Source organism: Chrysochloris asiatica, unplaced genomic scaffold (genome assembly GCF_000296735.1).
Source record: "Chrysochloris asiatica unplaced genomic scaffold, ChrAsi1.0 scaffold00226, whole genome shotgun sequence".
Taxonomy (NCBI): Eukaryota; Metazoa; Chordata; class Mammalia; order Afrosoricida; family Chrysochloridae; genus Chrysochloris; species Chrysochloris asiatica.
Genome location: NW_006408744.1, coordinates 1,468,046 through 1,479,615, shown reverse-complemented (window position 1 = coordinate 1,479,615; position 11,570 = coordinate 1,468,046). Strand labels below are relative to the sequence as shown.

At 42.5% G+C, this 11,570-nt stretch overlaps 1 protein-coding gene across 2 annotated transcripts in view; it reads left to right on the top strand.

Annotated features, from left to right (window-relative positions):
* The first annotated feature begins 4,176 nt into the window (after window positions 1-4,176).
* SEC61A2 (Sec61 alpha 2 subunit (S. cerevisiae)) overlaps window positions 4,177-11,570 on the top strand; it is a 52,099-nt gene continuing 44,705 nt past the window's right edge. Inside the window, exons 1-2 of one of the 2 annotated variants that reach the window (XM_006873164.1) lie at window positions 4,177-4,272; window positions 6,708-6,775. In XM_006873164.1, coding sequence (XP_006873226.1) covers window positions 4,266-4,272; window positions 6,708-6,775 — 75 coding nt within the window. In that variant the 5' untranslated portion in view covers window positions 4,177-4,265. Of the gene's footprint in view, window positions 4,273-6,707; window positions 6,776-11,570 lie in introns of those variants that run through there. The other variant, XM_006873165.1, reaches the window with a different exon arrangement.

Below are 11,570 nucleotides of genomic sequence, written 5' to 3'. Positions count from 1 at the left end.
AACAACAACACACAACCCTGGAACGACAGTGTTCTGTTGGTAGATACAGGGGTGATACATAGGCTGAATGGGCATGGGAGGGAGAGTGGGATATATACATGTCCCACAAAAATATGAGTTTGAAAGAGGATATGGGTACTTGCTGAAAACACACCTTTGATATGGTGGAGCAAATGGTGGGCAAAATGATAAAAAATTATTAGATATTATCCAACATCTAAAACAATGACTTTCTGGGCATGGGGACTCAGGACCATAGTCTCAGGGGACACCATGGCCAATTGGCATAACGGAGTCCACAAAAACTATGTTCTACATCCTACTTTGGTGAGTAGTGTCTGGGATCTTAATAGCTCATTAGTGGCCATCTGAGGTGCACCTATTGTTCTCTCCACGTGTAGAAGAAAGAAGACATGAAAAATGAACATGCTTGGAATCAACTATTCTATTAGACCAATGGATCAGGTGAACATCAGTTATCACAATTCTGAGACCAGAGGACCTAGATGGCGCCTGGCTACCACTATCCACTGCTCTGAATGTGATCACATTCGAAGGTCTCAGATAGAGTGGGAGAAAATGAGGAACAAAACTCAAAATTACAAAACAAGACCAGGCTTACTGGTCAGAAAGAGACTGGAGTAAGCTGAGACTATGGCCCTAGATACCCTTCTGGGATGGAAAGGAACTCACCCTCATTGCCCAGTTTTCAGCCAAGCACTAGATAGGTATATAGGGGAACAGCAACCCTAGTAAGGCATGGTCAATTCATGTAAAATTAAAAGGGCAACATTTACCTGAGGACAAAGTTGAGAAGGGATGGGAAGGTGGAATGGAAATAGGAAGGAACCACAGGGAGGAGTGGGGTGACTGTTACTGCAGGGAGGGGATTGCAATCATTGAACTGAAACAAATGTGTGCTTTGTTGAATGTAAAACTGATGATATTCTGTAAACCTTCACTTACTTCACAAAGAAACATTTAAATAAAATTGTATTTAAGCCACCTGGTAGTGTAGCGATTATGAGTTGGTCTGCTAACCTGAAGGTCAACAGTTCGAAAACAGTTATTTCGCAAAAGAAAGATGAGGCTTTCTACTCCTGTAAGGATTTATAGTCTCGGAAATCCTATGCAGGGTCGCTATGAGTTGGAATTGACTCCACGGCACGCCACCACTATCTCCACCATTAACAGGTTACTTTAAATAATACGAAACCAACTAACACTCACCTTGTCATCTAGAAATTTATAATGCGGTAAACAAACAAGTAAAGCCAAATCAGTTGTTGTGGAGTCAGTTCCAACTCACAGCAACCCTACAGGACACAAGAAAAACCTTCTAAGGTTTCCAAGGCTGTAGATTGACTGGTGGGTTCCAACCACCAACCTGCCAGCACTTAACCATTACACCACCTGGGTTCACTTCTTTAGCAGAGATTGAATAAGTACGAAAATTACTAATGCAGAGCGAGATAAGAATGAGTTCAAAGGATGGGAGTTATGACTGTGTCAGATTGTATTTTCCAAAAAAGGCCACAATATTGAATTCCATATGCTTTTCCAAAAGCTTACCACACCCCAAACTATTATCAGGAGTGCTAATCGAATCTCTGCCTTACAAGAGAGGCTCTTGCCTTCTACTGATTAAGAATAGTCTAGTGAGGCAGAGTTTCCATAGGAGCAAATGTTTATTGTAGGAGAGAGGCTTGCAAGCAATGTTTAACCTTGTCTTTCTGAACAAAGGCTTTGTTGGGGTTTAAAACAGTTTGGCTGGGAAAAAGTCACTGTGTTTATTTATAGAAATTATGCAGGATTTTCCAGGAAATTTAGGAGGGGCCATGATCATTGGGTAGGTGTCCAGCACTTCTTCAGGATGGATTCCGGCACCAAGGCTTCTCGTTGTTGTTAAGTGCTGTCGAGTTGACTTTGCCTCATAGCAACTTTGTATAGGGTTTCTGAGGAGTGGCTGGTGAGTTTGAACTGCTGAACTTGCAATTCAAACCTACTGTGCAGTCCAGTGCTTATCCTACTCTACTCTGGTGGTGGTTATGTGCCGTGGAGTCCGTTCCGTCTCATAGAGACCCTAGACAGGGTTTCTGAGGCTGTAAATCTTTACGGGAGCAGAAAGCCTCATCTTTCTCCCGCGGACCAGCTGGTAGTTTCGAACTGCTGACCTTGAGGTTCACAGCCCAATTCGTAACCACTACGCTACCAGAGCTCCTTAGGACTCTGGTAGGAGCAAACAAAACTTATTCTAGGATGTTGAGCATGCGTGGTTATTTGTGAACCTGGTACAAACCTATCCCAGGGGCTGGCATTTTTCTTTGCCCCAGTAGTAGGTTTGTCCTTTAAAGTGATGCCTAGAGTTCTGGGTAAACCAGTCAGAATTGTAAAATAGCTTATAAGGAAGTAGAAATACAGATTTTTATAAATGGTCTTCCTTAATGGCATGTGACTGCTCAGTGGCCTGGGCATGTCCTGCACATCTTTACAAGGAGAGGTACACGCTTTAGTGTTCTTCAAGATATGTCACAAGATCTCAGTCAGTAACTGTTCATATTTACTCCTGATTTCTGGACCTTCTTTGCCTCATCTCACCACAGGTGAGTATAGTTCTCATCCCTTTCAAATTAAGCAGGCTTCATGGCTGCTTCTATAAATACAATGCAGTGAAAGTAACATTGGGTCATTTTCAAGGACACCTTTAGGCAGTCAGCTAACATGTTGTAAGTAATCTTGTTTTAAAGTGTTCAAGAGGAGTTCTATAACTAAGGTGGTAACAACCAGCATCAAATGACAGATGTGAGTAATCAGAGACCAGCTGATTCAAGCAGCACCCGCCCGGCCCCTTTGCATCCCCTAACCTTGGGGCTACCCAGCTGACTCCAAGTGGAACTCAGACCTGTGCAAACCTGGCCTAAATTGCCCCTCTTTTAGATTTATATGTGCATATTTTGCTCCTTTTGTTGGAAAAAGATCTAAGCATTACAACAGATCACTGAATTTGACGATTATAGATCATTAGTTGCCTGTTAGAAATGAAAGGGTTTAAAATGTATGAAGTTTGAGTCTATTATGTATCAGTTTGTTGGCTTTTCCTCCTCTAACACCCATAGGTATTACCCTTACTTTATACCTATATAGGTCAGAGGTTAATTATGCAAAACTACACAACCATTAAACAATAGAGGAATTAAAATATGGAGCTGATTTCTAAGATTCTACTTTCCCTTACACCACGTACTGTCCAGGAGGGGGATGCACAGAGACTGATGTCTATGGCGTGGAGTCCTGGTGTGGTACTGTAGGACAAAGCACTGGACGGCAAAGGTCGGTTTGAACCACAAAGTTGGCAGTTCAAACTCACCAGCCACGCCTCCGAAACCCTATACAGGGTCGCTATGAGTCGGAACCGACTCGACGGCACTTAACAACAACGTGTCTATGGCAGTGTTAGATAGAAATCAGTGACTGCAGGACCGTTCAACAGGAAGCATAAAATCCTGATCTCAGTATTTTGGAGAAAATGTAGGCGGATTTATCTGATATAGTTCATAAGCTATTAACTATAGCAATGTATAAGACAAACACACAGGAAATTCGAAAAGGTATAAAGATGGAAGCAAATTAAAAGGTCAGTACGGTCACGTTGGCTCTTGGCGGTGACTCTGCACCGGACCTCGGAATGGAGCTTGCGGCCCATCGCTGCTCCAGAGGTCAAGACTGCCCCTGCGGCAGCCGCATTAGTCCAGGAGCCAGGTAGCACTGGGATCGCTGTGAGAGAAAACAGCTAGTTCTTGACACTGAGCTGTGAAACGTGCCTCAAGAAATTAGAATCCTGGGTCACCGTGGACTGTTAAGAAGACCGAGACCTTCTGGGGTTCCAAACTTCCCCGCGTGACTGAAACAGGAATGGCAATCCCAGCCACAAGCATCAGTACGCATTTAGAGGGCCTGGGCAGGTAGCCCCTAGGCGCTGCAGAGGTGGAAGCGAGGCGGCAACCCTGGGCCCGCCTCCGTTGCTGCGCCGGCGGTGACCATGGTAATGGAGAGGACGTCGGTCTAGGCATCCGCTGCCAACCGCTGAGCCTGGGTTTAGGGGCGGGCCAAGATGGGGCAGTCGTGCGGGTCACGTGACGCTAGGCGGAGTCAGTGCGAAGCCGGCGGAGAGAGTCTGGGAACCGGCGCTAAGGCCCTAGCGGCAGGACTCGAAAGAAGGGAGCGCCGAGGCCTCTGTTCCCCGCCGGCGTTCCCCAGCCGCCGCCATGGGGAGTAAGTAGCGCGGGTGGAGCCGGAGCCCGAGGGTGTGTTCGTGTGTGTATGGGAGCGGGGTTATCTTCTGGGGCGCGGATCCCAGCAGCGGAGGGCGGGTGGGAGCCGGCACCCGCTGGTGGTGCCCAGCCCGCGGGCCGGGGATGCGCGGCCGCCGGGACCACTGCGCCAGGGGGCGGGGCCGGGGCCTCCCCGGAGACTCTTCCAGTGGTGCGAGGCCTTGGCCGCACGCCTTCGGGGACCGTGACCTCAATATAGGTGGCGAGGAGCGGAAGATAGTGCCGGGAGGCCATTGGTTTTGGGGGCGGGGAGTTTAGGAAATCGGGCTAAACCTTGACCCCCTGTAATTTTTAGCACCTTATTTGGAAGCTTTTAAGCGAGTGTTTTTATTAACTAATCACCCTTTCTTTTCTTGCTAGTTGTGATGAATAAAGCTTCTTGACTAGTTTAATTGAAAAAATAAAGTAATTCAAGAGATATATGGTAAAGAGAGAAAGGAGTGCGATAGATAGCTTAGAATTTTTCTTTAAATTTTAATTTCAGTTATTTTTTTCGTGTTTACTGGGAAGGTTGTGTAAGCCTTAGGAATAGGACCTTGAATTATGGGGATCTTCTGAGGCCCCTCCCCCAAACACTTAACTCTCTACTTACATAGCTGTTTAGATGTTAGCTGGATGGATGGGAAACTGTGCATTCATGCACTCCACCCATTGGCCAGCTGTTGGACATTTGTTGTTAAATGTGCAGTCGAACATCTGGGGAAAGTTAAAAAGGAAGTAGAGGAGACCCTGGCTTTGAATTTGCAGTATGTTGGGTAAAATTCTGCAACAAGAATAGGCAAGTGGCAAACAAAATCATTGCTTGAACGTGAGTGACTCAAATCTAGAAACTTTGGAGAGTGGTTTGGATAGAGGTGGGAAGGAAAGGGACTCTGGAAAGTTTCCTGATGTGAATGATACTTGTTTTACACTAGAGAGTAATGCTTTAGTAATTCAGAGGTACAGATTTGCTTTCCAAATAACTGGTGAGTATTGCTGAATTCTTCTGTTAAACATCAGTGACTGCCATCACTTAGAGAGGTTTTCAAAAAAGCTAAGGAGTTCTGGCTGCTAACAAAAAGACCTGTGGTTTGAACTCATCAGCCAGTCTGCTGGAGATATATATGTGGCTGTGTATTTTTGTAAACACTACAGTTTTGCAGTCCCTATGGGGCAGTTCTATTCTTCCTGTGGGGTCACTGTGAGTTGGAATTGATTTCATCGGATTTGGTTTATGCTTTTGTAAGAACATAGTATATTTCAGCTAACTGTGGAACTGTAATTAGTCATGCCAGTTTTAAAACAATGTCAAGATGTTAGTAAACAAAACCCAGTGCCTATAGGGGAAGATGATTTTATTTAATCTCTAGCTGGGGAGCCTTGTGTTTTTCTGTATTACAGACTCCTGGCAAAGGATTTGCATTTGAGAGATTATCTTCTTCATCCTCCAGTTTTGTGGCAGAATTTGATTTTAACCATGCCATAAGATAGTCGTCTAACCTGTTCTTAAAGAACTTGATTATCTTTTATACATGGAGACTTCAAAAAGTCAGTGGAAAATGCAATGAAAAGATAATAGACTTTTACCACCACCAACCTTTTGAAGCCTTCCCCCCACCCCCTTGTACTAGAAGAGTTGTATGCAAAAACAGTACTTTGTAATGAAATGTGTTTGTTTTTTGGACTGAGTAACTTTGAGGTTATTAAGTGGGAGAACTACCAAGCAATTAAAATGTGATTTCATTAAATGAAGTAGAGATTGTTTACAAGGTTATCTATTAAAAATGACTTTCTCCTTAAACATATCTGTATCTTTTGGTTGTTTATGTTGTTTCTGCAGCTTAAGTTCATTTCCGGTTGTATTTTTCAGTGAAGAATGGCATTCTCCTTTATTCCTCCTTTGATATCCTTGTTTTTTTATAATGCATTGTCATCTGGGTTCATTGCAGTCCAGTTGTGTTCCATCAGTTACAGCAGAGTGAGTAGGTCCTGTAGTAGGCACTGTTTACTCTTTTTTGACTTAATGGTGATGCTCTTTGAATAGTTGATTTACACACATGTGCAGGCTGGATAAAGCATGGGGATGCAAAAACCTAGTAAATGGATAGTTAATTATTCATTATTTTGCTTCTACTGACTGATCCTCAAACCTTTTAGATTCTTTTCTCCCTTAGGTATTTTTTTGAAATGGAGAGTCTTTTTTCCCTTAGGTATTTATTTGAAATGGAGAGTCTTAGAGTTCATTCATTTTTGGGAGTGGGGTGGTGTTAGGATGAGGTTGATGGCCCTTAAAAGTGGAGAGCTTTTTTTTTTTTTAAAGTATTTGTTTTAAAAAGATAACATCTCACTTTTTAAAACTTAGTAATAAGATCATTTATTCTATTTTATTTTCAACAGTCAAATTTTTAGAAGTTATCAAGCCTTTCTGTGCAGTGTTACCAGAAATTCAGAAACCTGAAAGGAAAGTAAGTATAATAATTTAGTTATGTAATTACTGTTGTGTGTCGTTGTAGCGACCCTGTGTAGGGTTTTTGAGGGTTTCAACTACTCACCTTGTGGTTAGCAGTGCAGTGGTATCCTACCGCGCTACACCAGGTATCTAGTAATGTTGTTGTTGTTAAGTGCTGTTGGATCGGTTCTGACTCATGGCAACCTTGTATAGCAAGGGTGGGGAACGTCTGGCCTTTGGACGATGATGTTGTTAAGTGCCATCAAGTTGGTTCCAACCCATAGCAACTGCATATAGGGTTTGTGAGGAGCAGTTGCTGAGCTTGAACTGCCGACCTTGCGGTTCAAATTCACCTTGAAGTCCAGTGTATTAACTAACCCTCAGCGCCACACCAGGACTCTTAGGGCAGTGTAAAGCCTGTGGGCAGTTCCAGGTATCACATTGTTGCTGTTAAGTGTCATTGAGTCTGCTGTGACTCAGTGACTCTATAGGGTTTCCGAGGAGCAGCTGGTAGATTTGAACTGCCGACCTTGTGATTCGCAGCGCTAAGCCATCACGTCGTTGTTATTAAGTGCCAGAGTCGGTTCCAACTCATAGCAATCTTATATAGGGTTTCCGAGGAGCGGCTGGTGGGTTTGAACCGCTGACCTTGAGGTTCAAATTGACCTTGCGGTCCAGTGCAGTAACCTACAGCAACACACAAGGATTCTGAGCCATCACACTGTTGTCGAGTCGGTTCCGACCCATAGTGACCTTGTATAGGGTTTCTCAGCAGCTGGTGAGCTTGAACTACCAACCTTGCAGTTCAAACAGCTTTTCAGTCTGGTGCATTAACCCACAAGGCCACACCAGGATTCCAGAGCCATCACATTAGGGGTGAGTTAATTAAATGTTTGACCAAATATAGCAGGCTAATTTTAAATTGATAATTTTGTATGACCCAGGAATGCTGTTATAAATTTTGGCAGGAAAAAAAAAAATTCCCCACTCCTGCTGTATATAGTTTCTGAAGCTTTAAAATCTTTACTGGAGCAGAAAGCCTCATCCTTCCCCCATGGAGCGACTGGTAGACTTGATCTGCAGACCTTGTAGTTCGCAGACAAGTGCTTACCATATGGAGCCACTGTGTTCCCCTTAGTAATACAGTAGGTAGTTTAATGATATATCTAGCTAAAAAAACCAAGGTTTACTCCACCTAACCCTTCTTTATTTTTGGAGTCCTGGTGTGATGCTGTAGGATAAGCACTACTAACCACAAGGTTGGCTGTTCAAACCTACCAGCTGTTCCTCGGAAACCCTGTATAAGGTCACTAAGAGTTGGAACCAACTCGATGACACTTAACAGCAACAGCAACAACCTTTTTAAAAAAATAATAATTGGAAATATACTACCTGTTCATCCTTTTTAACAAGAAACACAACAGAGTGAAGCTAGCATGTTGTCAAGTGCCATCAAAGGTAGTGTGGTGGTGGTGGTGTGCAGTGGAGTTGGTTCCAACTCATAGCGACCCTGTACAAGGTTTCCGAGGCTGTAAATCTTTACTGGAGCAGAAAAGCTGGTAGTTTCAAACTGTTGACCTTAAGGTTAGCATCCCAATTTGTAACCACTACACTACCAGAGCTAGTATGTTATTATTGTTGTTAAGTGCTACTGAGCCAGTTCCAACCCATAGTGACCCTTTATAGGGTTTCCAAGGAGCAGCTGGTGAGCTAGAATCACCGACCTTGCAGTTAAAATGGCTTTGCCATCTGGCGCATTAATCCATAACGCCACACCAGGGCTTATAAACCTGCTAAAGTGTAAATAGGTTATCTCCTAGTTTCATAATGCCTGTTTTTAAAATTGTAACATTTCCAAAACAAATCATTGTATCTGTTAGTGACGAGATAGTCTATAGTGATTTTCTATGATTTCTGTAGTATAGGGCGCATTGTACTTGCTAATGGTGAGACCCTCTGAACTATGAATGGCCCCGTCTGTTAGATAGATTTTGATGACTACAACTGTTTTAAATAAATGAATTGCAGTTGTGCAAGTATGTACCTCTCATTTCTTGATTCACTTACTGAAAAGAAAAACCATGTGAATGCTTTCAGAAGATACTGTGACTAGGTCAAATAATTCTTCCATTATTGTGGAGCTGAAGTATTTAAATTTAAAGAATATTGTTAATTCAAAATTAATCTAGTTGATTCCCAAATATTCTTTTTCTACAGTACTTTTGATTTCTCAGATACTAACAGAAATAGAGACATAGAAAAAGGTTGATAGGGATGGGCAGTATAGACATTGGCTACCTGAAATGAGCAGGCTCATAAAGGCAAGAAGCGACTGGCTTACAAGTTTTCAAGAGGGAGTTTAGTTTCAGAGTGTGCAGGGGAAGGTAGAATCACCACTGAATAATTTTTATCTTGTCTAGATGGGTCTGGTGAAAGGAGAAGGGGATAGGATTCTTATGATACAGTAGTGAGTAGTTGTTATCATGACTAATTGCAACTGTCATAACTGTAATGATAGAAGTTTTATAACACAAAGGGGACAGTTGTTCATCTTAATAGTCTAGCAACAGAGGACCCTAGGACCATCGAGGGAGAAGAGCATGAGCGAAATATGGGACCGTATCCAGAGAAGCAGCGACACCAGAGATGGAGGCAGAGATGATGACATGGAGAGATAAGAGCAACTGAGGTCTCTAGACTCATAGAAAGAGAAAGGTTGTGTGCTTGTGGCCAGGAGGCAGGCTTGCAGAATATGCCCTTAGGTTGTTTAAAAGATATATTCCTGAGTGTTGTTGTGTACATCGCCCCCCCCCCCAAAAAAAAAAAAAAGAAAAATGGAATAGAAGCAAATACTGTTGAATGATGATGCATGAAGGAGATTGTAATCATTGCAGTGAAATGATGAGTACAAAACAATTCCTCCCATATAAGCTATCACTCAATTTGTAGTAAAAACTTAAAAACAAAAAAATTAAGTATGAGGGGACATCAAAAAAATTGTGGAAATTTTCCTTTTTTTTAAGGTTTTTATTGTGGATTGAGTGAAAGTTTATAGGGCAGATCATCAGTTTTACATTCAACAAATCATACACCTTGTTTCATTTCAATGATTATAATCCCCTCCATGTACTATCAGTTTTACAGTATTTCTCTTTATTCACTTTAGCTTATTTTAAAAAAACAACAAAAAAACACTCAAGCATATATAATAATTTACACCTCCAAAGGGCACATTCTGCAAGTCTGCCGTCTGGCCACAAGCTCTTAGTCCCTCTCTTCCAATGAATCTAGAGTCCTCAGCTGCTCTTCTTCTCTATGACCCCATCTCTGCCTCCGTCTCTGGCGTTGCTGCTTCTCTGGATGAAGTCCCGCATTCTGCTTGTGCTCTTCTCCCTTGATGTCCTAGGGTTCTCTGTTTCTGGACTGTAAAATTAACCACTCTCCTGTTTTTGTTAAAAAACTTCTACTTTTACAATTGTGACAGTTGTAATTAGTCATAACAGTTATTCATTATTGAATCATACGAGTCTTAATCCCCATCTATTTCCCCAGACCTATCGAGGCAAGATGAAAACTATTCAGTGGAGTCTCTTTCTCCCCCGCATACTCTTAAACTGAACTCCCTCTTGAAACCTTGTAAGCCAGTCACTTCATGCCTTTATCGTCCGTCCCCTCATTTTAGGTAGCCAGTGTTTACGTTGCCCGTCCCTATCTACTTGTGTACAGAGGAGATAGCACTAATACTTGATGTGAAGACTCCTTCCCTCTTTGTTGGTATGTAGAGTTACTACTTCCACTCCATGAGTATACATCAGGTTCATCAAATTGTAGCAATTTGCCTTTACCCTTGTTTCCTTTATGAAAAAAAAAATTATTACTATTTTTTTTTGTAATCTTCCCTCTAGTTGAGTTCTGATTATCAAGCTAGGTCAAATGGATACTGTCTGCAAGTTTGGGTGTTCTTGTGCATATCCCCTTGGTTCATATCAGCTGGATGCTTCACTCTCAGCTTTAGCCCTCTGTTGCTATGTCTTTGTCCATGGGCTCAAGTGTACCCAGGTCTCACCACACTTTGGACCAACCAGCCCTTCCTCTTCTCTCTCTCATCTCCAGGTCAACGGGAGTCTATGGAACGTGGTTGAACTCAGCCCATTTCTTCATTGCTGCCTTTCCCCCTCTTCCACTCATCAGTAGACCAATTTGGTCGCCAGCAAGTTTACGTGCCTGTTTGTGTGTTCCCTTTGAGTTTCAGTCTTAGAGGGGAGTTTGTGATGAAGGAACTTGATTGCTTGCCATGATGGCTTCCCAGCGAACAGCTTGCTTATTCTTGTAGTAGCCAGTCATGCTGACATTTTTGTTTTGAGTTTTTCCTGATGATCTTTCTTAGAAGATGAATCTTCTGTTGCTCTAGCTGTTTCGCTGGTCTTCTTGTCCTTGCTACTGGGAATGCCCCATGTCATAAGGTTCTGGATGGGACTCAGGATTCCACCTAAGATCCTATACTCTGCAGAGGCTTTGCAAGAGGTCTACTTCACTGGGCAAGTTCTAGAACCCTTATTAGGTATTCCAATCAGTTATAGGCTGAAGACAGGCTTACAAGTTTTTTGTAATCATGTTTCCCAACATTCCTTTCTACCCCACTCAAGTGTCTATAATAGTTGGCAAGGGAAACCAATATTCATAAGATAGTTAAGCATTTTAGTATTATTTTCCCTTTTTAAACTATGCCTAGAAGACTCATTAACAACCCACGATATGCAGATGATACAACTTTGCTTGCTAAAAGCGAAGAGGACTTAAAACATTTACTG